This window comes from Barbatula barbatula (genome assembly GCF_947034865.1).
Source record: "Barbatula barbatula genome assembly, chromosome: 12".
Lineage (NCBI taxonomy): Eukaryota > Metazoa > Chordata > Actinopteri > Cypriniformes > Nemacheilidae > Barbatula > Barbatula barbatula.
In genome coordinates this window covers 2,959,793-2,987,435 of record NC_136775.1, presented here as the reverse complement: position 1 = coordinate 2,987,435, position 27,643 = coordinate 2,959,793, and the positions used below count along the sequence as shown (strand labels likewise).

The 27,643-nt window shown below is 38.5% G+C and overlaps 3 protein-coding genes and 1 long non-coding RNA gene across 8 annotated transcripts; 3 read left to right on the top strand and 1 right to left on the bottom strand.

Moving 5' to 3' along the window:
* Positions 1-1,141: 1,141 nt before the first annotated feature.
* rpz (rapunzel) lies at positions 1,142-17,916 on the top strand (the record flags this gene model as incomplete). Of its 5 annotated transcripts, XM_079470348.1 has the most annotated exons (4): positions 2,800-2,843; positions 11,990-12,016; positions 13,163-13,219; positions 16,331-17,916. In XM_079470348.1, one exon carries the CDS (start codon positions 16,368-16,370, stop codon positions 17,049-17,051), a length of 684 nt encoding a protein of 227 aa, XP_079326474.1. In that variant the 3' UTR covers positions 17,052-17,916. The 5 variants fall into 5 exon arrangements, with proteins under 5 accessions (XP_079326473.1, XP_079326470.1, XP_079326472.1 ...); XM_079470344.1 differs by lacking the exon at positions 11,990-12,016 and having other exon boundaries at positions 2,756-2,843; positions 16,363-17,916; XM_079470346.1 differs by lacking the exon at positions 11,990-12,016 and having other exon boundaries at positions 2,782-2,843.
* Positions 2,024-27,511, bottom strand: LOC306902061. The gene is made up of 3 exons (XR_013787404.1): positions 27,262-27,511; positions 18,657-18,761; positions 2,024-3,214 (listed from the first exon to the last, which is right to left on the bottom strand). It is a non-coding gene; the product is annotated as an uncharacterized lncRNA (long non-coding RNA).
* On the top strand, positions 15,046-15,729 carry rpz2 (rapunzel 2; the record flags this gene model as incomplete). Its single annotated transcript, XM_079470349.1, has 1 exon — positions 15,046-15,729. One exon carries the CDS (start codon positions 15,046-15,048, stop codon positions 15,727-15,729), a length of 684 nt encoding a protein of 227 aa, XP_079326475.1.
* rpz6 (rapunzel 6) lies at positions 20,595-21,776 on the top strand (the record flags this gene model as incomplete). Its single annotated transcript, XM_079470337.1, has 1 exon — positions 20,595-21,776. One exon carries the CDS (start codon positions 20,595-20,597, stop codon positions 21,774-21,776), a length of 1,182 nt encoding a protein of 393 aa, XP_079326463.1.
* Positions 27,512-27,643: the final 132 nt, after the last annotated feature.

Genomic DNA, 27,643 nt, shown 5'->3' with positions numbered 1-27,643 from the left:
GTGCTCTAAAACTTTAGAAGATAAACATTCAAAAGCCTGTACTTATGTTATTGATATAATATTCCCCTGCATAACTTATAACACAGTTTAATTTGTATATAGCGCATTTGTACATATACTGCCTCTCGTCATTTTGTCTAATATTGTCATTTTTTGTCAAATGTGTATTGTCTCTCACATATAATTTTTTTATAAAACGGTCAGTTCTGGTCCTTGATTCTGATTGGTTGAGCGGAGATCTAAGCCGTTATAAAATACCCGGGTAACCCACGGCTTCTTGGGGCTTATTGCTTTATTACGTTTTGTTACCTGTGCCTTGTCACTTTTTTAACCAGTATGTGCATTGGAAGCTTCTGTCACTAAAACAAATTTCTTGTGTGTCCAAGCACACTTGGCAATAAAGCTTTGATTCTGATTCTGAAAATGTACAGGCTCTCACTTCCAAAAATATGGAAGAACCATTTACTGTATATGACGACATACTACACTTCAGCGTCTCGTCAAATTCCAGGCGTTGGGGAAAAATACATGCCAATGGATATTCCTAGGAGAGAAAGCACTTGAACTGTCAACGCCATTAAAACTAGATGCACATATCAAAGCACTTCCGTGGATCTTTAAAGGGTGGCTGTGATTATTGGAACTAGGGATGCACCGATACCTTATTTAAAAGATGGAGTAGGAGTAGGCCTACCGATATTGGGGTGCATCCATAATAGGAACCTTGAGAAGTGGCTATGACACATAGCAGAAAGACAAATCAAACAAACCAGTTTCATATGCAGATATGCTACACTTTATTTCACTCCATTTTGTTCCTAAAATTTAAATGAATGAAAAATAAATGATATATTTAATAAAAACTTCACATTAAAATTGCTTTGCTTTTTACCTTATTTACATGGGACACGTTTCTTTTATGACATCGCATCTTCATAACAGCCCAACTAAGTTAAAACAGACAAATAAAACAACGATGAAATGTCGACATTTGACTGTGCGCAATATGCCTCCGCCAACAAAATAGCCTAAAAATAAAAAGAATCTCCTACAACGTTATCCTAATTCTTAGCGTCACATGGATAATACGACATTACCCTGTTTCGGGTGTTTTAAAGGCAGGACAGTTGTTTAGTGATCCACAACAGTATTGTTTGTTATGATAACACAGCGTCGGCCAGCGGTGCCTGTCTAAAAATAGCCCTACAATCATTATTGGATTGTAGAAGTACGCATTGTTGATCAAACCGGATACATCCTTGCCTTGTGGTATTTCATTTATGTATTTGTGAGTTTTAGTGCGTTTGATATTAGACAAACAGCAGGCTAAACAAAACAATCGGCCCCCCCAAATAGCTGCGATCTGCTTTGCGCACCTGGCTGTTTTTGCACGACGCTGGTAAGCACTTCTCTGTTCTTTGGTCTATTGCATCCAAGCATTCATAAAGATATTGTACAGTAATATATCCCCTACTGCTTCGTCATATTAACGTGCGTGTTGTATAAACAGGTCTAACGCTCTTATGTGGCATGATCTCGACACACGACATGCGCATTTCCAAACGCGAGGTCTGTATAGCGTAGATTTGGTGCTCAGTTTCAAATAACGTTGAAATGTAATCGAAGTTACAAAGCATATAAAAGCTACAAGTCGTGTTGTAGGCTACATTGTGTAAATATACGCATCTCACTCAACCTCTTGCAGATTTTCAGAGAACTCGCATCTTTGCGCATCTATTCTCGTTTGCCACTGCTGGAGTTATGCACGTTATAGTTGGATCTCAGAGCAATAGTCATATCACTTTACAGTAACCATATATTTCGTGTTTGCACTGGTTTTCGTTGTCTTTTGTAAAGACCACATGCAAAGTTGCTACAGTACTTGTAAGTGAATACATGCACCATTGTAGCATGCCCTCGTTACACTCATTGTTACTTAAACGTGCAGTGAATATTAATTTCATAATTGTTAAATGTTGTGTTGGCTGTGGATTCTCTATACATAAAAGAGAATGGAAAAGTTCAGTTTTGGAGAATGTTTATTGTCCTCAAAGGAGGAGTGTGTGTGGAAGAGAAGGTCTGTGTGTATGATGATGACAAAGAGGCTTTTCATAATGATATAAACCATTGCTTCAACACTAATCCATTTCGAATCAGAACATCTATCCCTGTTAGCCATTAACCCTTAATATAATTTTTTTATTTAGCTAAAAAGAGCCATTACAGTTTATTCATTTAATGTTGCGAACACGTCTCTTTTTTGGACACATATCCAAGCCATCAGAGAGGCTTCGTTCCCAACTCTGGTCCTGTATGCGCAGTGGATGACTCATATTTAAATGACCCATTTTCATAAATTTGGTTTATTCCAACACTCATTATTTTATTTTGATTTAGATTTAAATAAAATATCCTCCACAAATCGTTTTTTATCTATTGTAACCAAAGGCAATGTTGGCAGCTGGCCTCTTTGGAGACACTTTACGCTCTCAGCTGCCTCCAGAATGACAGTTGGTTCTCTGTATCATACTGTCTGGCTGTTGGAAGGCTGGAATATTTGAATGTCACTAGGGGAGGTCATCTGAGGCTTGAGGAGGGGGCTGGTCAATAGGGCTTCATAAATGCCACTGCAATGGGGCAAGTGAAGACTTGCACTCAAATGGTGTCTAAAGGGCCCTTTTGGATGCACCAGGGGCCTCTCTAAACCAGCAAAATGGCATAGTCCAATCTGAACACCCCTCCACATTGAGCCTAAATGGTAGAGACTCCATTGCAAAGATTGCTGGGAAGAAGAAGTGCAGTCGGGATTGGGACTTTTGAGAGAGTGGTAGCAATCCAAAAAGGTAAGAGGAGCTATGTTTTCCAATGGGAAGGTCCCTAATGGATGGATGGCATTGTTTAGATGCACATTGTTTCTTATATTTGCCTGTATATAGATTTTTACATCTCCTACATGGTGTCTGTACAGGGTTGGAAATGGATATCTTGCTTAGCATGAACAAGGAAACATGCAGGGTGCTGCTAGGGGGAGCTATAACAGGGCAGACAGCATCTAGCTTCAAATAATCCACTTTAGTGGGGCTTTAAACTCTTTGAAATACTCACATGAATTGAGAAAACACATGAGTATGTTGTATTTGAATGTTTTGGCTTAAATTGCCCAGTTGTTGTTTTGTCTTGGACCATGGGCCAAGGGAAGTGCCCCAAACAGTCTCTGAGAAAGAAAGAGAAAAAACGGTTAATAATGGTCCATAAAGAATAAAAAGCATTTAAATGTGCTGTTATCATGCATTTTATATGCTTTCTTGTGTGTTTTGTGCGTTTTTAAAATGAGATTTTTAACAGATTCACTTGTCAAAGTGAATTCATGGTGTTTTAAAGATGGCCGCTCCTCGGAGCAGTGAGAGCTGTCACTTCCTGAATCAGACGACACACGGCATTATTGATCATTGTGCTTAACAGCTTAAGCATTTCAAACTGTTTCCGAACGAAACTGTAATGAATAATTATCAGTTACAAATGAATGCTTCAAGTATAGGTTATTGGATTGAAATTAAAAAGATATCCGACTCTGGCCTAAGGTTCATCCTAGACCTAGACTGTTTAAACCTTTCAGTTTAGTCATGTATTTTACTTGCAGCTGTTTTTTATCCAGTTAAGCACAGAGTATAGATGACTCTTTCTTTGACTGTAGTCTCTTAACTTGGCCAAAACTAGTACTTGTCTAAACTAGCACTTGTTTTAAGCACAACACAGCTTTTGAGTGGTCATGTTTATAACATCCACAGACACTGTTTGGTGCTGGTGGTGGTACAGGTTTAGTTTGACAAATTAACCCTTTAAGTAAGGATATTAGCCATTTCATCTTCATATTGTTTTGTATCTTACCTGCATAGTCTTTCACATCATATATAGTCCTGACTAATTACAAAAATAGTTGCATTATATCAAATAAGTCAAATGTAACTTATGTTAACCATAATAATGGAGGATTGTCTCAGCTCTTTTATTTAGAACCTAAAAACACCCAGCAGTTAAAGGGTTAAAATCGTGTCTTTGATGCATCAGTCAATGGCACCCTGTCACATTTAGTCACTGTCTGATGTTTTTTTATGAAACATCTGAAAATGTAAATTACTGCCCCCTCTGGATGGATCAGGAAAAATACCTGTGACTTCAGCAGGGGGTCGATGGCAAAAGATACACTAAAGTTTAGGCCACTTGAGTAAGGCATATGCTTAAATGCCTGAAATTCGTTTTTTAGGGTTTCGAGCACGAAGTGCTGAAACCTATTGTTTTTGTAAGGATTTTTATTCTTCTTATTATTATTTTTCGTATATCTCCGATTTCATTTCCGGTATGCAAATTCTTCCGCTAATTTGCATTTTATGAAAAAAAAATGAATTAGTCCCTGGATTTTTGCCCGATCGGAACCAAACCAACGTGATGAATTCTGTGGAGTGTGAATATGAATAATCATAAAAAGAAATGAAATTTCGATTCAGGGTCGCTAGGGGGCGCCAAAACGTCTGAACCGGTAGTAGCCTATTTCACTCAAATGACCATAACTCGTGAACCGTTTGAGCTATCTTCACGGGGCTTAGACCGTATATGTAGACCCTCAGTCCGGGGTCACAATAAAAAAGACTCAGTGTTTGGCACCGAAGTAACGGTTTTAGAGTGCATAAACAATTGTGTATCACGTGACATTTGACATATACCCAAACTATTTACATCATATGATATCTCTTCTCATTCTGAACAACTTTGCCTCTGGACATGCTTCTGTCGATCAAATGGATCGTGAGTTATCGCTGATAATGTCAAAAACCTACTTTCACAAACTTGTCCTTGGTTTTTAAACCGATCAGAACCAAACCAATGCAGATGACTTCTGTGGAGTGTGAATGTAAATAATCATTGAAAGAAAGTTTAAATTTATATTCATACACGGTGGGGGGGCAAAAACGGAACTGAGCGGAGCCTATGACACTTAAACGGACGTTGTTAGAGAAGGATTTGAGATAGCTTCACGGGGCTTTACACATATGTGTAGACCATCGCTCTGAGCTCACTGTAAAAATAACACGGTGATTGGACACTAGGTGGCGCTGTAACATGAACAATGGCACTAAATACTGTAAATATGCAACGGTAATACATCTACAGGCTCTGATACGCTTTGAAAACAAACGTCTCGGCCCAGGAACTTCAGACTTCTTGAGTTTGAAAGCACCTTCTCTTCAATTTAAAAGCCAACAACAATGAAAATCGGATACTCATTAACGAATTGTCCAAATGATTTGACAGTCAGAAAAATAACATTCTTGTAGTATACGTGCATGTTTCTGTAAGCATGCATAGTTTCTATGAGTTCATACCTGTCATTTTTCTGTGTGTGTGTGTGTTGGACTTTGATCCTTCATGCGTGTGTTGAGGTGTGACCCTCTAACCCAGTGGTTCTCAAACTATTTTGGTCATTCCCCACTTTAGACAAGGGGGAATTTTCAAGCCCCACCTGCCCCCATCGCCCCAACACAATGCTAATGAAATGCGCAACAAGCTTAACATGTTCCAATTTATTGAACTAAAAAGTAGTATCAGAGTAATAAGTTGTATCTAAAATACAAACTATATACATCAAATAACAGAAAGTTCTAAAATAAAGAAAATAAAAGTGCAGCTGTGTCATAATAACTTTCATGAAATAAAAAAATTGAGAAATAAAAGTGCAGCTGTGCAGTACTAATTTCAAAAATAGAAAAGATATAAAAGTGCCATTTTGAAATCTGTAAAAAAAAACATTTAAATATGGCCGCGAAAGTTTGTTCCGTTACAATTAATATGCCGATGTCACGTTATTTTGGCACTTCGGTTCCAGGTTATATTTTTCTCGGGGTCTTTTAATATAGACTCCATGTAGACTAGTAATGATTCCCCCTTAATGTTTCCATGGCGACGCGTCATATTTGTCACGTGACACACCGCAGCCACGCCTTAATTTCCTTTTTTATTTCAAAATATTCACAAACTTGCTTACCACGTCATCAACTATCTGATATTCCGATTCTCAAAAATGTGTAAGTGAGTGTGTTTGGTCATTAATAAATAATCTTGATCTATGAGACGGGTGCAACCATGTTTCTTTGCAAAGCAGTTCAGTTTTGTCTGTCATCAGTTTCTCCCGAAATACATGCAAGAAAGTGGCCGGTGAACTCCTAGAACTTTAACTCTTGTAAACTTTATAGTTACTTCCACTATGTTTGTCTGATGTGAATAACACGCGTCGTCAAATTATATTTTAATAGATTGTTATTGCTGCTTCCACAGACATGAGTGTGTATCTTACAAACTCCAAATGTATTGTTTTACTAGTGCTTATGTGTATTTAAATGGCTGAAACCTAAAATAAACATTATTAGGTGGAAAACACTGCATAGTTGTGATATATGACAGCGCTGAGCTCGTCCGTCTCTGGCTCAGCGCAAACCAACGAATCTGGCAGTCACTGAACATTCTAAATCTCATATCTGGGAGTTTATCTGCAGGGGCACGGAAATAATATCCCATATGGGACCAAACCGGATACCGTTAAAAAATTCTGTAGCGAGGTAGGCGGGACGAGAGCCGGGTTTCGAGGCCGGTGCGTGAATGATAACGAGCGTCAGCTGTACGCGCACCGTACTATTGGGTTTCGACACCAGTGTAAAGTTCCATGAAGGGAAGGAAGGAGGCGGGAACCGGCGAACATTTAACATATTTAATCAAATCAAATAAACAAGGACGTAAAAGACAAAACACAAACACATTTTCCGGGCCTGGTCCTCTCTCGCTGACGGTCCGGTCGTTCGTCCACTTATGCTTCACAATCTCCATCCGTGATACCAGACCGGTGCGCGTACAGATGGCGCTCGTTATCATTCACGCACCGGCCTCGAATCCCGGCTCTCGCCCCGCCGACCTCACTACAATTTCATTTGTAACCATGAATACAAAATTCCGGAAGATTTGATCTCACGTTTCCATATAAGGCATACAAAGGAACATTTCCTCCCGTTTGGCGCGCCCCACCTGCCACGTTGACTGCCTTTAACCTCGAAACCCGATAATTGCTGGTATAGAACTGTATGTCACATCGTTTTTACAACGAATTGTCCAAATGATTTGACAGTCAGAAAAATAACATTCTTGTAGTTTACGTGCATGTTTCTGTAAGCATGCATAGTTTCATAGAGTTCATACCTGTCATTTTTCTTTGCGTGTGTGTGTGTTGGACTTTGATCCTTCATGCGTGTGTTGAGGTGTGACCCCCTAACCTGTTCATGAATGCACGACTGCTTTTGACTGCCTTTAATTAGGGTTCGAGCCCGTAGGGCTAGAAACCTATTGTATTTGTAGCTTTTATTAGGGTTTCGAGCACGAAGTGCTGAAAACCTATTGTTTTTTTAAGGATTTTTATTCTTCTTCTTCTTCTTCTTATTAGGGTTTCGAGCACGAAGTGCTGAAAACCTATTGTTTTTGTAAGGATTTTTATTCTTCTTCTTATTAGGGTTCGAGCGCGTAGCGCTAGAAACGTATTGTATTTGTGGGTTTTATTATTAGGGTTTCGAGCACGAAGTGCTGAAAACCTATTGTTTTTGTAAGGATTTTTATTCTTCTTATTATTATTATTCTTATTAGGGTTTCGAGCACGAAGTGCTGAAAACCTATTGTTTTTGTAAGGATTTTTATTCTTCTTCTTATTATTCTTATTAGGGTTTCGAGCACGAAGTGCTGAAAACCTATTGTTTTTGTAAGGATTTTTATTCTTCTTCTTCTTCTTCTTATTAGGGTTTCGAGCACGAAGTGCTGAAAACCTATTGTTTTTGTAAGGATTTTTATTCTTCTTCTTATTATTATTATTATTAGGGTTTCGAGCACGAAGTGCTGAAAACCTATAGTTTTTGTAAGGATTTTTATTCTTCTTATTCTTCTTCTTCTTATTAGGGTTTCGAGCACGAAGTGCTGAAAACCTATTGTTTTTGTAAGGATTTTTATTCTTCTTCTTATTAGGGTTTGAGCGCGTAGCGCTAGAAACGTATTGTATTTGTGGGTTTTATTATTAGGGTTTCGAGCACGAAGTGCTGAAAACCTATTGTTTTTGTAAGGATTTTTATTCTTCTTATTATTATTCTTCCGCCATAAAACGCATTGCCCAGCCCAAACCGTAAGTCGTAGAAACTCGAGACTTTGTCGGATGGAAGTAGTCTTGCACGCTACTCAGATACTCGGAGCCAGCCAAATCGGCCCATAGGTGGCGCTATAGCGATAGCCAATGCGTTTGAGCTCAATTCTCGTAAACCGGATGTCGCACAACAAAATGTTTGGTATCATTGGAATCCTTGGCTCCAAACTTAAAAAAATTCTATCTCCGATTTCATTTCCGGTATGCAAATTTTCCCGCTAATTTGCATTTTATGAAAAAAAAAAAATGAACTAGTGCCTGGATTTTGCCCGATCGGAACCAAACCAACGCTGATGAATTCTGTGGAAAGTAAATGTAAATATTCATTGAAATAAAGTTGAAATCTCCATCCGTGATACCAGACCGTTATCATTCACGCACCGGCCTCGAATCCCGGCTCTCGCCCCGCCGACCTCACTACAATTTCATTTGTAACCATGAATACAAAATTCCGGAAGATTTGATCTCACGTTTCCATATAAGGCATACAAAGGAACATTTCCTCCCGTTTGGCGCGCCCCACCTGCCACGTTGACTGCCTTTAACCTCGAAACCCGATAATTGCTGGTATAGAACTGTATGTCACATCGTTTTTACAACGAATTGTCCAAATGATTTGACAGTCAGAAAAATAACATTCTTGTAGTTTACGTGCATGTTTCTGTAAGCATGCATAGTTTCATAGAGTTCATACCTGTCATTTTTCTTTGCGTGTGTGTGTGTTGGACTTTGATCCTTCATGCGTGTGTTGAGGTGTGACCCCCTAACCTGTTCATGAATGCACGACTGCTTTTGACTGCCTTTAATTAGGGTTCGAGCCCGTAGGGCTAGAAACCTATTGTATTTGTAGCTTTTATTAGGGTTTCGAGCACGAAGTGCTGAAAACCTATTGTTTTTGTAAGGATTTTTATTCTTCTTCTTATTAGGGTTCGAGCGCGTAGCGCTAGAAACGTATTGTATTTGTGGGTTTTATTATTAGGGTTTCGAGCACGAAGTGCTGAAAACCTATTGTTTTTGTAAGGATTTTTATTCTTCTTATTATTATTATTCTTATTAGGGTTTCGAGCACGAAGTGCTGAAAACCTATTGTTTTTGTAAGGATTTTTATTCTTCTTCTTCTTCTTATTAGGGTTTCGAGCACGAAGTGCTGAAAACCTATTGTTTTTGTAAGGATTTTTATTCTTCTTCTTATTAGGGTTTGAGCGCGTAGCGCTAGAAACGTATTGTATTTGTGGGTTTTATTATTAGGGTTTCGAGCACGAAGTGCTGAAAACCTATTGTTTTTGTAAGGATTTTTATTCTTCTTCTTCTTATTATTAGGGTTTCGAGCACGAAGTGCTGAAAACCTATTGTTTTTGTAAGGATTTTTATTCTTCTTCTTATTAGGGTTTGAGCGCGTAGCGCTAGAAACGTATTGTATTTGTGGGTTTTATTATTAGGGTTTCGAGCACGAAGTGCTGAAAACCTATTGTTTTTGTATGGATTTTTATTCTTCTTATTATTATTCTTCCGCCATAAAACGCATTGCCCAGCCCAAACCGTAAGTCTTAGAAACTCGAGACTTTGTCGGATGGAAGTAGTCTTGCACGCTACTCAGATACTCGGAGCCAGCCAAATCGGCCCATAGGTGGCGCTATAGCGATAGCCAATGCGTTTGAGCTCAATTCTCGTAAACCGGATGTCGCACAACAAAATGTTTGGTATCATTGGAATCCTTGGCTCCAAACTTAAAAAATTTCTATCTCCGATTTCATTTCCGGTATGCAAATTTTCCCGCTAATTTGCATTTTATGAAAAAAAAAAAATGAACTAGTGCCTGGATTTTGCCCGATCGGAACCAAACCAACGCTGATGAATTCTGTGGAAAGTAAATGTAAATATTCATTGAAATGAAGTTGAAATTTCGATTCAGGTTTGCTAGGGGGAATCAAAACATCAAAACCGGAAGTAGCCAGTTTCACTAAAATGACCATAACTCGTGAACCATTTGAGCTATCTTTACGGGGCTTAGACCGTATGTGTAGACCCTCAGTCCGGGGTCACAATAAAAAAGACTCGGTGTTTGGCCACTAGGTGGCGCTATAATAGCAAAGAACTTGAAAAGGGCTATAACTACACAACCGTTTGCCCGATCGACTTATTATTTGGTATGGTGTGTCTTTGTGTCATGCACCATGACTGTATAAAAGGACTTTGGCGTTTCTCAAAAAACATGGCCGCCATCGGCCAATAAATTTTGAGCACTCATTAGACAGGGTTAACGGGGGCCGATCGAAACGACACTCGCTGGGCTTGTTCGACTCGTGGTCCTGAAGGTCTGTAAGAAATATGAACTCATTCGGCCACTGGGGGCGAAAAAACGTTTTGCAGTGCTTAAACTTGCACTGTTTAAGTGTAAGCACTGTTTAAGTGTATCACGTGACATTTGACATATACTCAAACTATTTACATCATATGATAGCTCTTCTCATTCTGAACAACTTTGCCTCTGGACATGCTTCTGTCGATCAAACGGATCGTGAGTTATTGCTGATGATGTTAAAAACCTACTTTCGCGAACTAGTCCTTGGTTTTTAAACCGATCGGAACCAAACCAATGCAGATGACTTCTGTGGAGTGTGAATGTAAATATTAATTGAAAAAAAGTTGTAATTTGTATTCATACACGGTAGGGGGGGGGCAAAAACTGAACTGTGCGGAGCCTATCACATTAAAATGGCCATAAATCCAGAACGCATGAAGACATCATCATGGGGCTTGGAACATATGTGTAGACCATCACTCTGAGGTCACCTACAAAAGAAGGTGGCGTTTGGACACTAGGTGGCGCTAGACCAGTAGAAATGGCTAAATTGACGCGTATTTCATTACTTAAACAATTGTGTATCACGTGACATTTGACATATACCCAAACTATTTACATCATATGATAGCTCTTCTCATTCTGAACAACTTTGCCTCTGGAACCATTTATGTCGATTGAACGGTTCGTGAGTTATCGCTGATAATGAAAAAAACTACTTTCGCGAACTAGTCCTTGGTTTTTAAACCGATCAGAACCAAACCAATGCAGATGACTTCTGTGGAGTGTGAATGTAAATAATAATTGAAAAAAAGTTGAAATTTATATTCATACACGATGGGGGGGCAAAAACGGAACTGAGCGGAGCCTATGACACTTAAACGGACATTGTTAGAGAAGGATTTGAGATAGCTTCACAGGGTTTTACACATATGTGTAGACCATCGCTCTGAGCTCACTGTAAAAATAACACGGTGATTGGACACTAGGTGGCGCTATAACATGAACAATGGCACTAAATACTGTAAATATGCAACGGTTATACATCTACAGGCTCTGATACGCTTTGAAAACAAACGTCTCGGCCCAGGAACTTCAGACTTCTTGAGTTTGAAAGCACCTTCTCTTCAATTTAAAAGCCAACAACAATGAAAATCGGATACTCATTAACGAATTGTCCAAATGATTTGACAGTCAGAAAAATAACATTCTTGTAGTATACGTGCATGTTTCTGTAAGCATGCATAGTTTCTATGAGTTCATACCTGTCATTTTTCTGTGTGTGTTGGACTTTGATCCTTCATGCGTGTGTTGAGGTGTGACCCCCTAACCTGTTCATGAATGCACGACTGCTTTTGACTGCCTTTAACCTCGAAACCCGATGATTGCTGCTTGCAGCTATATTTATATAATTGTTCTTTCCTTAAATAATTTTACAAATACAATTGTTTTTGAAATGACAGAATAACGAAGAGAAAAGCCAATAAGAGGTGGGTATAAACTCCTTTACTTCTTCCTCTTTTACTCCAATACTGTTTGCAAAGCTACTCGATAGAATGACAATTCTACACAAAGGGTGACTACACTGAACATGATCAAATATAAGTTTCATTTCTTTTGTATGCTTTTAAGTCTCAACATAGTCTTAATTCCTATCAATTTCAATTTGTCTTCGAGTTTTAGCAAGTTTATTTTTGATGTTGGAAAACTAAGTGACACTAAACCTTTGAATATTAAATAGAAGTGTACAAAGACCATGTTTATATTTGAGTAAATGCCCTTCTGCTGTTTACTAAGTTGGTATAGAACTGTCGGTCACATCGTTTTTACAATGAAAGGAGTAGTTCACCCCCAAAATGAAAGTTCATTATTGACTTGCCCCCTTGTGTTTTCAAACATGAATGACTTTCTTTGTTATGCAAACCACAAAAGAAGATAGTTTGAAGAATGTTGGTAACAGAAAACTGTTGGTCCCCATCGACTTACATTGGTTTTGTGTTCATCCAATAAAAGCGCTTTTTGGATACAACTAATCCTTTAATGACTTCTGACCTGAAAAGCTAGCAGCATATCTGTTACAGGCTTCGGAGAGGTTATCTAAAGATCTGAAACGATTAGGTCTCAGCATAGATATTGTGAATCTTGTACCTTCCCTAAATGTCCTTTTGAGTTTAACTTTTATGTTTTACAGGAACCACTTGGTGGTTTGACACCTTAACTCAATAATATTCATGAGAAACCTAAGTCACATTCTCCAGTGAGTCATGACATTAATAGACATTTCCATCTGGTCTAAAATCAGGGCTTGTCACAATGGATTTTATTTTTGTTTATCTATTGGCTACACAAAAAAAGCATTCACATCATATATGACAGCTATAGAGCAACACACATTGGGTGGGAAACTATGCAGTAGGATGCAAAGCATTACTGATTTGCATAATGTGTATATTTTTCAACCCTTTTTACAACTGATGCTTTCAAGACTGTCACAAATCATTTAGACAATCTCTTTTCCATTCATTGCAGAAAGAAATTAACACAACTACAGATTATCCTTATTGTTGAGCCCCAAATAAGCTTTAACTTGTCGTACTATCTAGATTTGACTGATCTTTGTTTCTCTGTTCTATCAGGGTCTTGCAAAGAAAAACCGAGATCTCCTTTCGGGATATTAATCCTTCAATTGCATTGTAAGAGTTAATTTTTCACTTATATATGGTTATAGGTACATGTGAATATTTTCTGTAAGTAATGATGAAACAAATATGACCGTTTACTTTGCAAACACAATCTACAAGGGTCATCTACATCACATCTGTTATGAACGAGTGTTAAATCGACAGATGACACGAACAGCTGTTGACAGCCTCTCCTATCAGTTCATCTATTGTTCGTAGTTCAGCTGTATTTTTAACACTTAATTCACCTAAAATCATAATTCTTATGGGCCGTAAATAATGAGAGTATTCTGGTGTTGGGGTAAACTGCCTGTTACCAAAAAAGGCACAACAGAATATAATCAAATTTTTTTATGGATTGCACCTCATTCAAGAAATGTTAATGCAGTTGTGATTGTATAAATAGTTTGAATGACATATGACGTCCTACACATTTTTACTTTTGTTTATGGTTCACTAGAAGACAATTTTTCTTACTTAACCAGAAAGGCCAGAACAGGAAATACATGCGACCACATTTTTGAAACATTATTAAAACACGTTCGGAATTTGAAGTGAAAAGTTGTAATTTGTCAATACCGACGTTAACACCCAATAGTTGCATTCAAATGTGTTCTGCTTCTGTTTTGTGAACAAAGTGTTTTCCTTCATGTCTTGGCCTAGATTCAGACAATCAAATTAAAATACTGAATTGATTCATCTTTTTTCAACGGCGATGTACTATATGTATCTTAAATCGCTCATCGGCTCCATTATTAATCATACTTGCCACTACGGGACAACCATTTGCTGAACTTGGCAAACAGCATTGCAACCATTTTCCGCGCAGGGCGTGTGTTCACCAGAAAGAGACTGCGGAAAGGCTGCATGTGTGTTTTTCTTCTCTTAAGCCAATGAGCATTGCTTTAGCATGAGTCACTCCCTCATCCTGCCTCTATATGACAGAGAGGGAGGGACTGTTTCTCAGAGCGGACAGTGAAATGGTGGCTGCTGCTTCAAAACAGCAGCTGTACCATTAGGAAGAAAACATCTAAAGACACATTACAGGTAAGATCCGTAGCTTGGCCCATTTTTATGCTTCTCGTGTTTTACTGAGCGTGCATCTTGTGACATGAGTTTGGAGTAATTGAATCAAATGTTTGCTGTTTCATCCAGCCTCTCTCTCTTGGGCTTACTGTGTTAGCCTGATCTATAGTCAGGATTCATTCAGTCTAGAAAGCCCACAGAGACAGCTGCACGTTATAAGAGAAAGTCCGTAGATGGTGGTTTAGTATTTCGTTTACTTTAATGTAAAACCACGAGTATGACATCATTCATTATGAAATGTAGACAATGTGGTTTTCTGAATATGTCGAACCCTATGTTTCCGAGAGCCCTTAGTCATTGTTTTAGTTGTATAATTACAAACTGTTTTCCTTTACAAACCGGTTTACGTTAGAGTACGTTAAATCTAATCCCTTATTTTGTGCAGGTTTGAGTGTTACATCCTGTGAGTTTTAAAAGCACAAAAACCTGTAAGCCAAACACAATGTGTGAACTTTCACCTGTTTACTGATAGTTTTAAAGTTAATCGTCAAACATTGCACCATATTGTTTATACTAGAAGAAGAAAGAAATTTAGACTAAAAGGTAAATATGAAATATCACAACTCGGGATGTTAGCAGGTTCAGGACTGGACAGCAACCTTCCAAACATAAATGGAAGAAAGAATTGTATTACGATTGAAAAAATATACATTTTTAATGTCCAAGGATGCTTCAAATATTTTTTTAAGCACATGCGTTTCCTCTCATTTCAGAATCCCACAGGACCATAAGAGCAACGTTCAGACCCACCGATGGCAAAAAATCAGGAGATCAGAGTGACCGCTGCCAAAGTGTTGGGCTATGTGGAGAAGGTCTCCTCCTTTGCCGCCTCTATAGATCCACTCTTTGGGATTGTGACTTCTGTGGTTGGAGTGGTTAGGAAAGGCCTGGTGGCTGAGGAGGACCATGAGCTGGCCAAGGACTTTGAGCAGATCCACCAAACATTGGAAACCATCTCGGAGAAGAACAAGAAAACCCTTCGACAGATCCGCATCAATGAAATCAACGAAACTTTTGGTAAATATGAGGAGTACATCAAGCATCAGTACGGAGCCTTTAACACCATGGTGGAGAAGGTAAAGCTTTACCCCGACAAAACAGAGCATCACATGAATGAATTTGTGAAGACATATAAGAAGGTCAAAAGCGACGTGAGCTTGGACGTGTTTTATCGTGGAGTGATGGGCAGCGGGGCTCTGTTTGGGAGGCCGATGCTGAAGGTCTACCTGGAGGCCTGCAGCAGGAACAGAAGCGTGATGGAGGCCAGGTGCTCGCACTTGGCTCACCTTTTCCACATCGGTCTTATAGCGCTGATGGCCTACACCTCGGTCACAGAAGATGACGAGGATCAAGTGAGAGACAAATGGGCCCAAAGGGTCATTGATATTCAAACCAAGATGCAAGAAGTTCTGGACCAATGTGAACAGGAGAACTGAGGGTGGGATGATGATGCACTGAAACAGCGCTGAGACAAATCCATTTTATGCTGAACTGTCGAATGTCATAAGCAGGTTTGAATCGAGAAAAATATAAAATGGTCGATTCTTCCTCAGCTGTTCATGAAAAATACTTTATGTTCCTGTAATGCAAGCTCTTAATATATCTCAACCAAAGCCTTTTTTTAAAGCATGACGTGAGTCATTATAGTGTCACTGAATGTAATGCAAAGAAGCAACATGTCTAAATCTTTACGTTCCATGTTGTTAGCAGTTATCATAGAATTGAGTGGTTTTTTTGTGGACCATCTTTGATTTGTGTGCTCAATAAATATATATTTTTCCCTCGATTCATGAAAGTCAGTCTTTGTATTTCTTCTTGTCGTGTGTTAAATGTGAACACACAGAAGGGCTGTGATTTTCGCATGTCTCCAGGTGAATATGGAAATTACTCTTATTTGCATAAAATGCAAATTTGGCTGACTTGGCAGAGACTAAAAGGCTATTGTTGGCCAATGAAATCAACTCTGTTTAGAAAATACATATAATTTATGTATTATACTGTATGTATCAACTAAATCTCTCTCAAAACCTTTTTCAGGTAAAAATTCTCATCGAGACTTCTTTCTCCAGACGCAATGGCAGACAATGAGATTTTTGATGACCCAGAGAAGCTGAAGAGAGGTCTTATAAAGGTTCTGCAATGCGTGGCCACTATCTCATCAGCTGCAGCGGTGGTCAATCCCATCTTTGGCGTGGCCGGGTCTCTCATCCGTGTGGTGCTCAACCACGTGGACGACGAAGATCTCCAGATACTCAAACGTGAGTTCCGAAGCGTGAATCGAGCCCTGGAAGATATTTCGCTCCAGAACCGTCAAACCTTGCAGCAGATCAGGAAGGAGACGCTTGACAAACAGTACGGCCAGATCGAAGAAAACCTACGCAACCAGTTCCGCAAATTCATGGAGATCGTGGAAGCCAAGCCCGAGCACCTGCAGCGCAAGAAGGACGATTTCGTAGAAAGTTACATGAATGACAACGAAGACCAAAACATGCACACGCTTTGCGATGGCGTGATGGGGAAACGCAAACTCTTCAGCCGGCCCATTCTAGAAGTGTACTTGAAGCATTCTGATGGTGACCGGAGCGTCATGGATAACCTCTGCACCCGACTCGCCTATCTGTTCTGCATTGGTTTCATTGCGATGATGGGCTACTATGCCTTCATAGAAGATGATGTGGAGGCTCGGAATGAGGAGTGGGAAGAGAAGATGAAAAACGTGCAGGAGAAGATGCAGGAGGCGCTGAGGAGGTGCAATTGATTTATTACACACAACCAATGCCTTAAAAAACCTCTCGGTTGCCTTCTTGTATGCATGTCTTGCTTTCCATTTCCACTTTAATAGACCTTTTCACCACCAACCTGAAGCATCTAATGCAATTGTGTTCTTGATGACTGCATGTTTTGCTGACGTACGTTGTACGCATAGTGACGGGGCTTTTTTTCTGTAAATCTGCTTTTTCCAATCACAGGTTTATGCTGGCTCGGTTTAACATTATAAAACAAAATGTATCACGCTATTAAAAGATAAACTACTGTACAGTATAATCTACAGCAAGAGCAAAGATAAACTGCATAAGAAGTGAGATGCACACAGTTAACCCACCCAAGTGTCCCATAAACATTGTATTGAAGTCAGCTTTTACACAATTATTTGATATATATAAAGTTATAAAACAAAGAAAATCTGTCTATCTGTTTGTCTGTGAATGCATATTGTGTTTTTTATATTTTTATGAAAGAATATTGTTTTGTATTTTTCGCCAGTAAATTTTTTCCTGTAGGGTTACAAAGTTTCTGACAGTATATTATAAGAACGGAGATCTACACTGATGGTGTTTCCTTTAGCTTTTCTTTAAACCTTTCATTTCTGAAGCATGGTAAAAGAGAGCGTAACGTGCAGCTCGGTGTCTAACAAAGCCTGAAGTTCATCTGGATCATCATGTTTGTTGCACAAAATTATTTAACCATAAATCAATAAATGCATATGTATAGCATACTATATATAGCCTAAGATTCTGTGTTTATATGCTTTTTGAATGTCAAAAGATTCGTCATATACAGTACTTATAATGTCTGTAAAATGCTGTTACAGTTTTCAATAAATATCCACAATATAAACTCTTGATATTTCTAATGAGTGAGTCATACATAGCCTGATGCATGTTTAAAGGAGAACTTATAGTATTGTAGTATATGAAGAAATTTTATATTGATTTATACATTTGTTATATATTATAAATGTTAAAATTATATATTAGGTATATTTTAGTTTTTAAATTGTGAAGATTATTTTATACATTTGAGGTATCACCCTATGAGTTTTCATATATTCTCGGCTCTTATTGGCTGCTTTACATTATTTAGTCAGTCAATCATCTTTTAACAATTTTTTTGCATTATCTTGGACCTAAAATTTGGTACAAAACAGCGCACCTATAGCCTTTTATTTGATTATTTAATATATGAATTATGGAATATTTTATTTAAATTTTTGTCTGATTGATGAGAACCAGATGGGAACCAGTATTGTGCCATTGGGGTATGGTTTGTTCTTCCACCGCTAGATGTCAGTAGAAGACCACAAACTGAGTTCAGTGTTAAACCCACTCTGGTTGCCCCTGCTGGCAGCCTACGGTACACTATCAGGGGGAAAGCGTCTTAAATAAAATAAATTCAAATATAAGAAAACCGTGTAAATGTTCTAAAAACAATCGACTGGTTATCTTTTAAAATAGCAAAAATAAATCCTATTTTTTAACACAAACACAGGTTTGCCAAAAGACTAATATGTTACCACTTTCTTTTTCTAAGAGAAAATATTTCATACAACAGTACAAATCTATTTATAAAAGTTGTACTTTACCCCACGTGACGTCACAGAAAAATCATCTCCTTTGTCTTGGACTGCAAGATCTTCGAAAGGTTGCTGTGTGAGATCTGAGAGGTAGGCTACTCATGATACACATATCTGAAAAAGAAAAAACAAATCACATAAATGTTTGCTTATTGGCAAATACATGTTTGTTCTGGAATCATGTGCAGCTCATTGCAATCAAAATATTACAGAAACTTAAATCATGGTAACCAATCATTAAATCCCCAACATAACTGAAACTCTGTTGAAAACCACAAAACATTCAACATTAAAGTGTCTAATAAATGTTTTGTATTGCGTATTTCTATGTTCACCTCTAGTTCAAAGTATGTTGAGGGCTATTATGACGATTCCTGTACAATAATGCAAGCTGAAATACAGTTTCTTAAATTAATTCGGACAAGATTTGTTTGGCCTTTTCTCTATGTATAGCCTACATATAATCTATATATGAAACTCTAAAACATTTTAAAAACGTTTCACGTGTCGGTTGTGTATATCATACAGCATAACGTTAACAATGCAAATCCTAATGTAAAAGTGAAATCCTTTTCTGTTGGATCCCAGGAGAACATAGGCTGGTCATTATTCGCCGTCTCATGATGGATTCACACCCACGACAAGGTCACAACTGACAATTCCAAACGTTCATTTTAGACTTAAAGGAAATAAAATTGTCGACCACTTTATATTTTGCAGATATTAAAAGATGTGATTTTAAGGACGACCAAAAAGATATGTAATGCATCAGCTTGAATTTATATTTTTCAGCTCGAATAACGTCAATGAAGTGACAACTAAATCGCAAATTATACAAATGTATCTAGATTTAAAAATGTATAGCTTGCAAGTATGAAACAGCACACGGCCTTTTAAGGTAACATTCAGGCACAGATTATATTAACAGAGATTTTCGTCTGCCTGAATGGATCATAACGCACATTTCTACTATAAATAATAACATCATACATATACGATAGTAAAATATACACTCGTCAAAAGCGTAAATAAATAAATCGCTAGTGAAATACCTGCCAACCCTGTTTGGAAAATGTCTGCGCATGTTTCTCGTGATCCGGTTGTGCGTCTCCGTGTTGCGCATTGCGCGCAATGTTCCTCTTGAAAAACAATCATTATGCTATTGTTTTACCAAAAAACAACACAGAGCAGATCAATCTGTCGTCAAATTACGACCAACAAGGTAGCCAATTTAGTCAAATATATTTTATCTGACTGTTGCCAAGGGCTTTCCAAAACATGCTCAAAGCGCGCAACTCTCCTCTCTCCCCCCCTCTCTCTCTCTCTCTTTCTCTCTCTCACACATATACACACTCTATTGCACTCACTCAGGTCATTACAAACATCTTCGAGTCAAATCCTAGGGGGAATTTTTTACATTTCGGACACACGTCGAGATTTCCAGCGGCTATCCATCCTGCCAGGCGCGAAGAACCCGTTTTAAAGCTTCTCTGTTCGGGTAAATGCGGTGATGCGCATCTTTAACATCTATGACTAAAAGTGTTTTCTAGGTGTGTCCTTTACGCAGTATGTAGACCACATACTGAGACGCGCCATATGATGTTTAGGGACATTAAATACGCATTACTTAACTAACATTATTTTGATCTGAATGTGATTTCTTATGACGTTTACATGAGGCCTGTACAGCAGGTTTTCTTTAATGTGTTTTGGTCATTAATATGCATGCCTGTTTAAAATGGAGAAGACTGAATTGAAACTGAATAGTATTTTCCATGACTAAATTTGAGCTTTTCGGCATTCTTGGCTGTGTGAAAAAAGTAACCAGCAAGCATTGAATTTAGTCACAAGTGACAAAAGTCACACTCATTTGTCTGAAATATAACAAATCTGTAATTTGTTATATCTAAATGGAGACATATCTGGATAAATGTTTGTTTTTAGAAAATGTCCGGTCCACTGGAGAGAGTGGTAGCCCAGAAGAAAGAGGCCATTGAAGCAGTGATGGAGATGTTTGAGAGAGGAGCTGAGGTGGTCGCCAGCGCTGTTGGAGAGCTGTGTCCTCTTTTCGAAGCTGCTGCCCCAGTTTTGAGGCTGGTTCTGGACAATGTGGAGAGCAAAGAGGTAATTTATGTGAAAGATCAGTTTCTAGCTGTGAGGAGCAAACTGGATGTCCTTTCATCTCAACTGGAAGACATCAACTGTGAGATTAAGAAAGGACGCATAGATTGTCAATTCTTCTCCGTGGAGGAGAATATACTCAACCAGTTTAGAAAATATATGGACATACTGGAGGCCAAACCAGAGTACAAAGAGGTCAGAAAACGTGTGTTCTTGCAACATTTTCCTAAAACTGGAGGTGACAAAAATCTTTTTATTCTTTATGGTGCCTTGGTGGGAAATGGCACATTTGGTGAGCCAGTCCTGGATGTTATGGAGGAATACGAGGCTAGAAACAGAAGGATGATGGAAGACTTCTGTGTTAGACTGAAGGAGCTTCTCTGCCTGGGAATAATCCCTTTACTGGGATATTACTTTCTGACTCAGGGCGAAGAGGCGGAGCAAGAGAAGATTCAAGAGTGGACCATGAAGATCCAAGAAATTGAGATGAAGATGAAGGAAACCATCGAGAGATGTGTGAGTTCATTTCCAGAGCAAGCTGAACTGGACATCACCAGGCTTGTTAAGGAGAGAGAGGACTCAAACCTCCAAGATTTTGCTAAGGAGCTCCTGGAGTTCCTGGTGAAGAAGTACGACTGGGTGAGCTGGTCCATCAGAGTCATTACTAACATGAGCAAATATAGAGACTTGAGAGCTGGACAAAACTTTCAGTGTGTGGCCGGACAGAAATATTTTGAAGTGTCACAAGGGAACGACACTAATCTGGTGGTGTCCTACAGCAGCAACCCGCAGCCCGTGCCCGATGAGAGCGTAAAACACATGATGGACGGTCCTGCCAAGAAAGGAGATGCCAAAGCTGTAGTGGAGGTCCTGGACAAGCAGTTATCTGGGTTTTTGGTTCACGCTATCAGTCGTCACAAGGAGAGCTTTGCTGTGTCGAGTTTTCCTGAAGAATGCCATTACTGGGAAAAACATAAGAATGTGAATGTGTGTGTGCATTCTGAGTAAACATATAAAATTCTAGATATTTTCTAGATATAAACAAATATATTGCTGTACAGTATTTCTTCATCTGAACAGCAGCTATTCACATATATGGCATTATGCATTGGCAGCTCACAATTCATTGTCTGTAAAATTATTGTAATTCATTGCACACTCTTCATTGTCACATTTAGAGCTGATACCAAAGTTATCTTACTGTTATTCAAATACCTGTCATTATGTACACTCACCTAAAGGATTATTAGGAACACCATACTAATACTGTGTTTGACCCCCCCTTTCGCCTTCAGAACTGCCGTAATTCTACGTGGCATTGATTCAACAAAGTGCTGAAAGTTGGTGGAGTTGATGGAGATTGGTGGGATGCACATCAAGGGCACGAAGCTCCTGTTCCACCACATCCCAAAGATGCTCCATTGGGTTTAGATCTGGTGACTGTGGGGGCCATTTTGGTACAGTGAACTCATTGTCATGTTCAAGAAACCAATTTAAAATGATTTGAGCTTTGTGACATGATGCATTATCCTGCTGGAAGTAGCCATCAGAGGATGGGTACATGGTCATAAAGGGATGGACATGGTCAGAAACAATGCTCAGGTAGGCCGTGGCATTTAAACAATGCCCAATTGGCACTAAGGGGCCTAAAGTGTGCCAAGAAAACATCCCCCACACCATTAGCCTGCACAGTGGTAACAAGGCATGATGGATCCATGTTCTCATTCTGTTTACGCCAAATTCTTTCTGTCAAATTGTAGCCTCTTTTTCCTAGTGGAGATGAGTGGTACCCGGTGGGGTCTTCTGCTGTTGTAGCCCATCCACCTCAAGGTTGTGCGTGTTGTGGCTTCACAAATGCTGTGCTGCATACCTCGGTTGTAACGAGTGTATATTTCAGTCAAAGCTGCTCTTCTATCAGCTTGAATCAGTCGACCCATTCTCCTCTGACCTCTAGCATCAACAAGGCATTTTCACCCACAGGACTGCCTCATACTGGATGTTTTTCCATTTTCACACCATTCTTTGTAAACCCTAGAAATGGTTGTGCGTTAAAAAATCCCAGTAACTGCAGATTGTGAAATACTCAGACCGGCCCGTCTGGCACCAACAACCATGCCACGCTAAAAATTGCTTAAATCACCTTTCTTTCCCATTCTGACATTCAGTTTGGCGTTCAGGATATTGTCTTGACCAGGACCACACCCCTAAAAATGCATTGAAGCAACTGCCATGTGATTGGTTGATTAGATAATTGCATTAATGAGAAATTGAACAGGTGTTCCTAATAATCCTTTAGGTGAGTGTAAAAACTAAATGTAATTTTTTTTCAAGCAAATGTGTACTATTTCTTTCATGCTATGCTATAAATGTATATCTCTCTACGACTGAAATCACCCCTGTAAAGAAGTATCATTGCTGTGAAGTTTGTGTAGAAAGGTAAGGAAAACGGCTTTTGGACTACAGTGTTATAATGGTGCCAAGACGGGCAAACAGGGCTTTGTGTGAAAGACTTACATGGAGCCAATATAATAAAAGTGCCCATCACAGAAAATATTATCATGCAATTAATAAACCTACTCATAATAAACGGAAAGCAGAGCATTTGCAAAAAATTATTTGACACCCAATGCTATGAAACACAACTCAAGGCCGCATTAATTCAATTAGAGCTGTTTTTACTAAAGTCAGCGTTTTCAGGGGGCTGCAGTAATAGAACGAGAGGGATTTTGCTCTGTTAATATAAATCTCAGGAGCTTCAGATTTGCTGCGATCAGCTCTTCAGATCCAGTCTCTAAGATCGTTGAAACGAAGAGTAAGGGAACAATCCATCATTATAGTATACTTTACACTCAAGAGAAGGAGTTTATTCTATTGCATTCTTTTATCCTTATTGCACCTTCTTTAAGTTTCTATCAATAAAAAATAAAAAAACTTTTCAACCAGCTTGTTCTCTTGTATCAGAGATTAAATAGAAAACATGGTCCAGCCGATGGCAACTTTTAACTTTATTAGTGGTTGATGCTTCTGTCTTGGTTGGAGCTATTGATTCGTGTGGCTTTCATCTCTGATACAGGTTTCCAAGTGGCTGAACCTTAAACCCGACTGCTATTATGCCAAAACAAATTCCAATATGACATAGTGTTTCTGAGTTCAGTTGGACAAGAGTAACTAAATTAATGTGTTCAGGAAAGGGCGTCAGTCAGTATCAATATTTAATAAACAAATGAGTGATGTTATGAAGCCCAACATAACAGCACAACAGCAGTCACTCCATCAATCCCAGGATGCCTCACTCTGGCTGGATCTGCCAATCACAGGCTGAACTAATGACATTACCTTTTCATCAGAGTGGACCATCGACCGCCTTCCTGCTCTTAAGTGGTCTGATCTGATAAAAAGCATTAAAACATTTGTACTGTGACACACACCAGCTCGCCCTCCGCACTGGCTTTATCCTAATGTTCTGTGTAGAGAATTTTCAGAATACTCTGAATAAACCCACACTGTAAAAACGCACATATTTCATAAATACTACATACTAGTATAGCATTTTTTTACAGTGAATGCAGAAAAAAACACAAAATCTCGATTAGGTCTCAATTATTTTTCATTGACATCAATTGGATTACATGGAGAGCAAATGGAAACTTTTGTTCTCAGATATTTGTCTTGAGAAAAAGAGCCAGAAATCTCACAAATAATAGAGATCTCAATGATGTCTTAAACTGAGCTCAGATTTGTCCAGTCTACAAACAAAAGTAGTATTGAGACTCAATGTAAACACAAACATTTCAAGAAAAATGACAACCAATATATTGATATTCACAAAATGTTAATTATCTTTTTAAAATAAATGTGAAAGATCATTTTAAATGAATTACCGCCCGACTCAACATCAAGAAATATACTGAAGTAATGGCAAATTTAATAAAATACTCAAATAATATCCTCTGTATTAATCATAAACTATTGGAGATACAACTTATAGACAAAAATAAACCAAATCAATTTAATATTTTAAGTGTTTGTGTGAGACATCAAATGGGGTTTCCTGCCTTTCCAATTTGTCCCAGAAACATGTCTCTCCACAGAGTTTTGGTAATGCTGCAGATTTTTTCCAAACGTTTGAAAACTTAATTTCCATGAAGGGAATGTGATCTTTAAGAAAATATAAGTCTCAGTTTCAATCTTTGGAAGCGGGAGATGAATTACACGTTGATTATACTCATGGGCTTTTTCTATCAGCGTGTTCACCAAAGCATTAGCGTATTACAGTTCTAATCGGTATATTGATCTTGTTTTGGCTCCATCTGTGCCCCTCTCCCTCTCTCTCGCTCTCTTTCTCATTTCACACAATGTGTTCCAGCCTTGTAATGCTGTTGTCTTTTTTTCTCTGCTGACCTTTCTGAAGGTCAACACGTTTGTGCATGTATTTATTATGCATGCTGTCAACAGAGAAGATTAAAAGCGCATTTCAGCCGTAATATTGTGATGACAGCAATTTCACCTGCACAGCGTGGAAAACCAGAAAAGGTCATTAGGCTATACAGAAAATACAGTATACAAATACTGAATAATCTTACAAAAACACAACATTTGTATGTAATCGGATGTAAAACAAGCTTGTATCCCTTGATAAAAGTCAGGTCTAAACTGGACATGTGGGGCTCACTTTGTGTCACAAAGAATAACAAGTCATCTTAGTCTGGTTTATAAATTTGTGTAATGTTGTCTATGTTTTATTTACGGCAATTTAAAGACTTACAAAAGAGCAATATTTAAAAAATTTAACAAAAAGTACACCCTGTCTACACCATAGTGATACGGCACGATCCAACGTGACAAAAAAATATTATCATTCCAATTATGTACATTTTGTTCACACTGGATGCAGCGCGACAAATGCCTTGTTCTTAATGGGTTTGCCGTGTCATGTAGCGTCGCATTGTTCGTGTCTGGTGTGGACAGGGTTTATAGTGTTGTCTCCTGAAAAAACACATATTACTATAAAATCATATGAATTAAAGTATGAACTATGTATAAAGTATGAACTATGGACCGAACACATCTTTCAAAAGGGAGGGAGTGTCATCTTTTTAATGATGACAATAAAATGAATGTAGATCATCTTAAATGTAAACTTTCGAGATATTTTGTCCCATATCATTAAAGTCAAATAATACTAATAACAAGACAAAAACAAGTTATAAAATGAACACGGATCTCAGTTTATGTTTCAAGCTTATTTTTGACTAATTCTATTCTACCTCATTTGTAAACACAGACTACAACAGTCTTTGAATGTATGTGGTGCTAAAGATGGAAAGAGCAAAAGTGACACGATAAACCGTGGACAAAAGATGGTCATTCAAACATGAATAACAAGAACCCTCACAAGGAAAATACAGCAGTGTTTCCCCCATTGTTTTCTGTTAATCAGAGTCTTCTTGTGGTGTACAGCTTGAGAATTGAGGTTTCATCAGTCATTCTTAAGAGTATCTACAGACCAGCTTAGGTGCAATGGACCGCGATCCATATACAGCCTCCAACAAGCCACTGAACATTTCCTTTTATCCTGTGATCTAGATGTGTATCGATCGCTCGTGTCTGGGGGATACTGTTAATGTGTGTGTCAGGCAGGGCCAGGTTGCCTGTAAACCGTGCATTTGCTCTTTATACACCACAAAACCAGGTGTACTACAACACAACAGAACGCCATCTACTGTCTTATTCACAAACGCTCTTTTGGGTAAAGTAATTCAAATTCAAGTTTCATCTGGTGAACCTCTTTCTCCAAGGATTTACTATGGCAACCAAGTGCTTCGTCAGAAAAAGGCTGACCTGCTTAACAGCTTCCACCACAGCTAAACCATCCCTTCATTCAGTGACTTGACCTCATATATCCTCAAAATGAGCTTTTACATCATATATTTAACTATCCCTGTGGTGAGGAAGGCGGGACGAGAGCCGTGACGCGGGGCCGGTGGCGTGAGTGATAAGATGCGGGATGTGTCCGGCCCCGCGTCACGGCTCTCGTCCCGCCTTCCTCACCACAATCCCATTTTATTTATTTACAACGAACCGTATTAATTATGATAAATAGTGACATACTAAACAAAAAAACAATAATAATAATATTCTGACCAAAGTGATGACACTACGCTACATTGTCTAAAAAACACCACATCAAATCTTTTCCTATACGCATTGGTTTGATAAATAAACTTTGTTTGGAGCCGGACAACATTATAATTTACATTTACCTCTTCCTGCTTTTACAACAAAATCCATTCAAATAATATTTATTTGAATAATTGTATAATATATTGAATAATCTATACAATAACTTAACACAATACAATATACAGTATATTTTTCTCCATGACTATAATTGTATATAACTCATAATTTTGTTTGGCTGCGTACCGAGCAGAGTTGCTAGTATTCCACATCTTAGATACTTATCACAATAAGTTTAGGGAAAATCTCTTACTTCATTATATCAGTGCTGTTGACATCATTGTCTGTTTTGTCCTCCGAGCGCAGGGCCTGCTTTTACTTTTGAGATGCAGATTCACGTTTGACGTCTGCCTTTATGATGAAATCAACCAAAATCTCTACAAACAGCAACGGCACGTATACAAATTGTTGCCCGTACAGTAAGAGGAAAAAGAAAACATCAGTCAGTACACTGACTAAACGCTTTGTGCCAGACTGTGGAAACTCACTTCCTCGTGGTGTCTGAGCTTTAGTGCACGAGAAAAGAAAAAGGAACTGTGTAAGTGTATGAGGAACTAACCACATGACAGTACAAAGATATCATTTGCTTTTTGAAAAAACAGGGTTAAGTTACACATTTTCATTTACAGTTTATC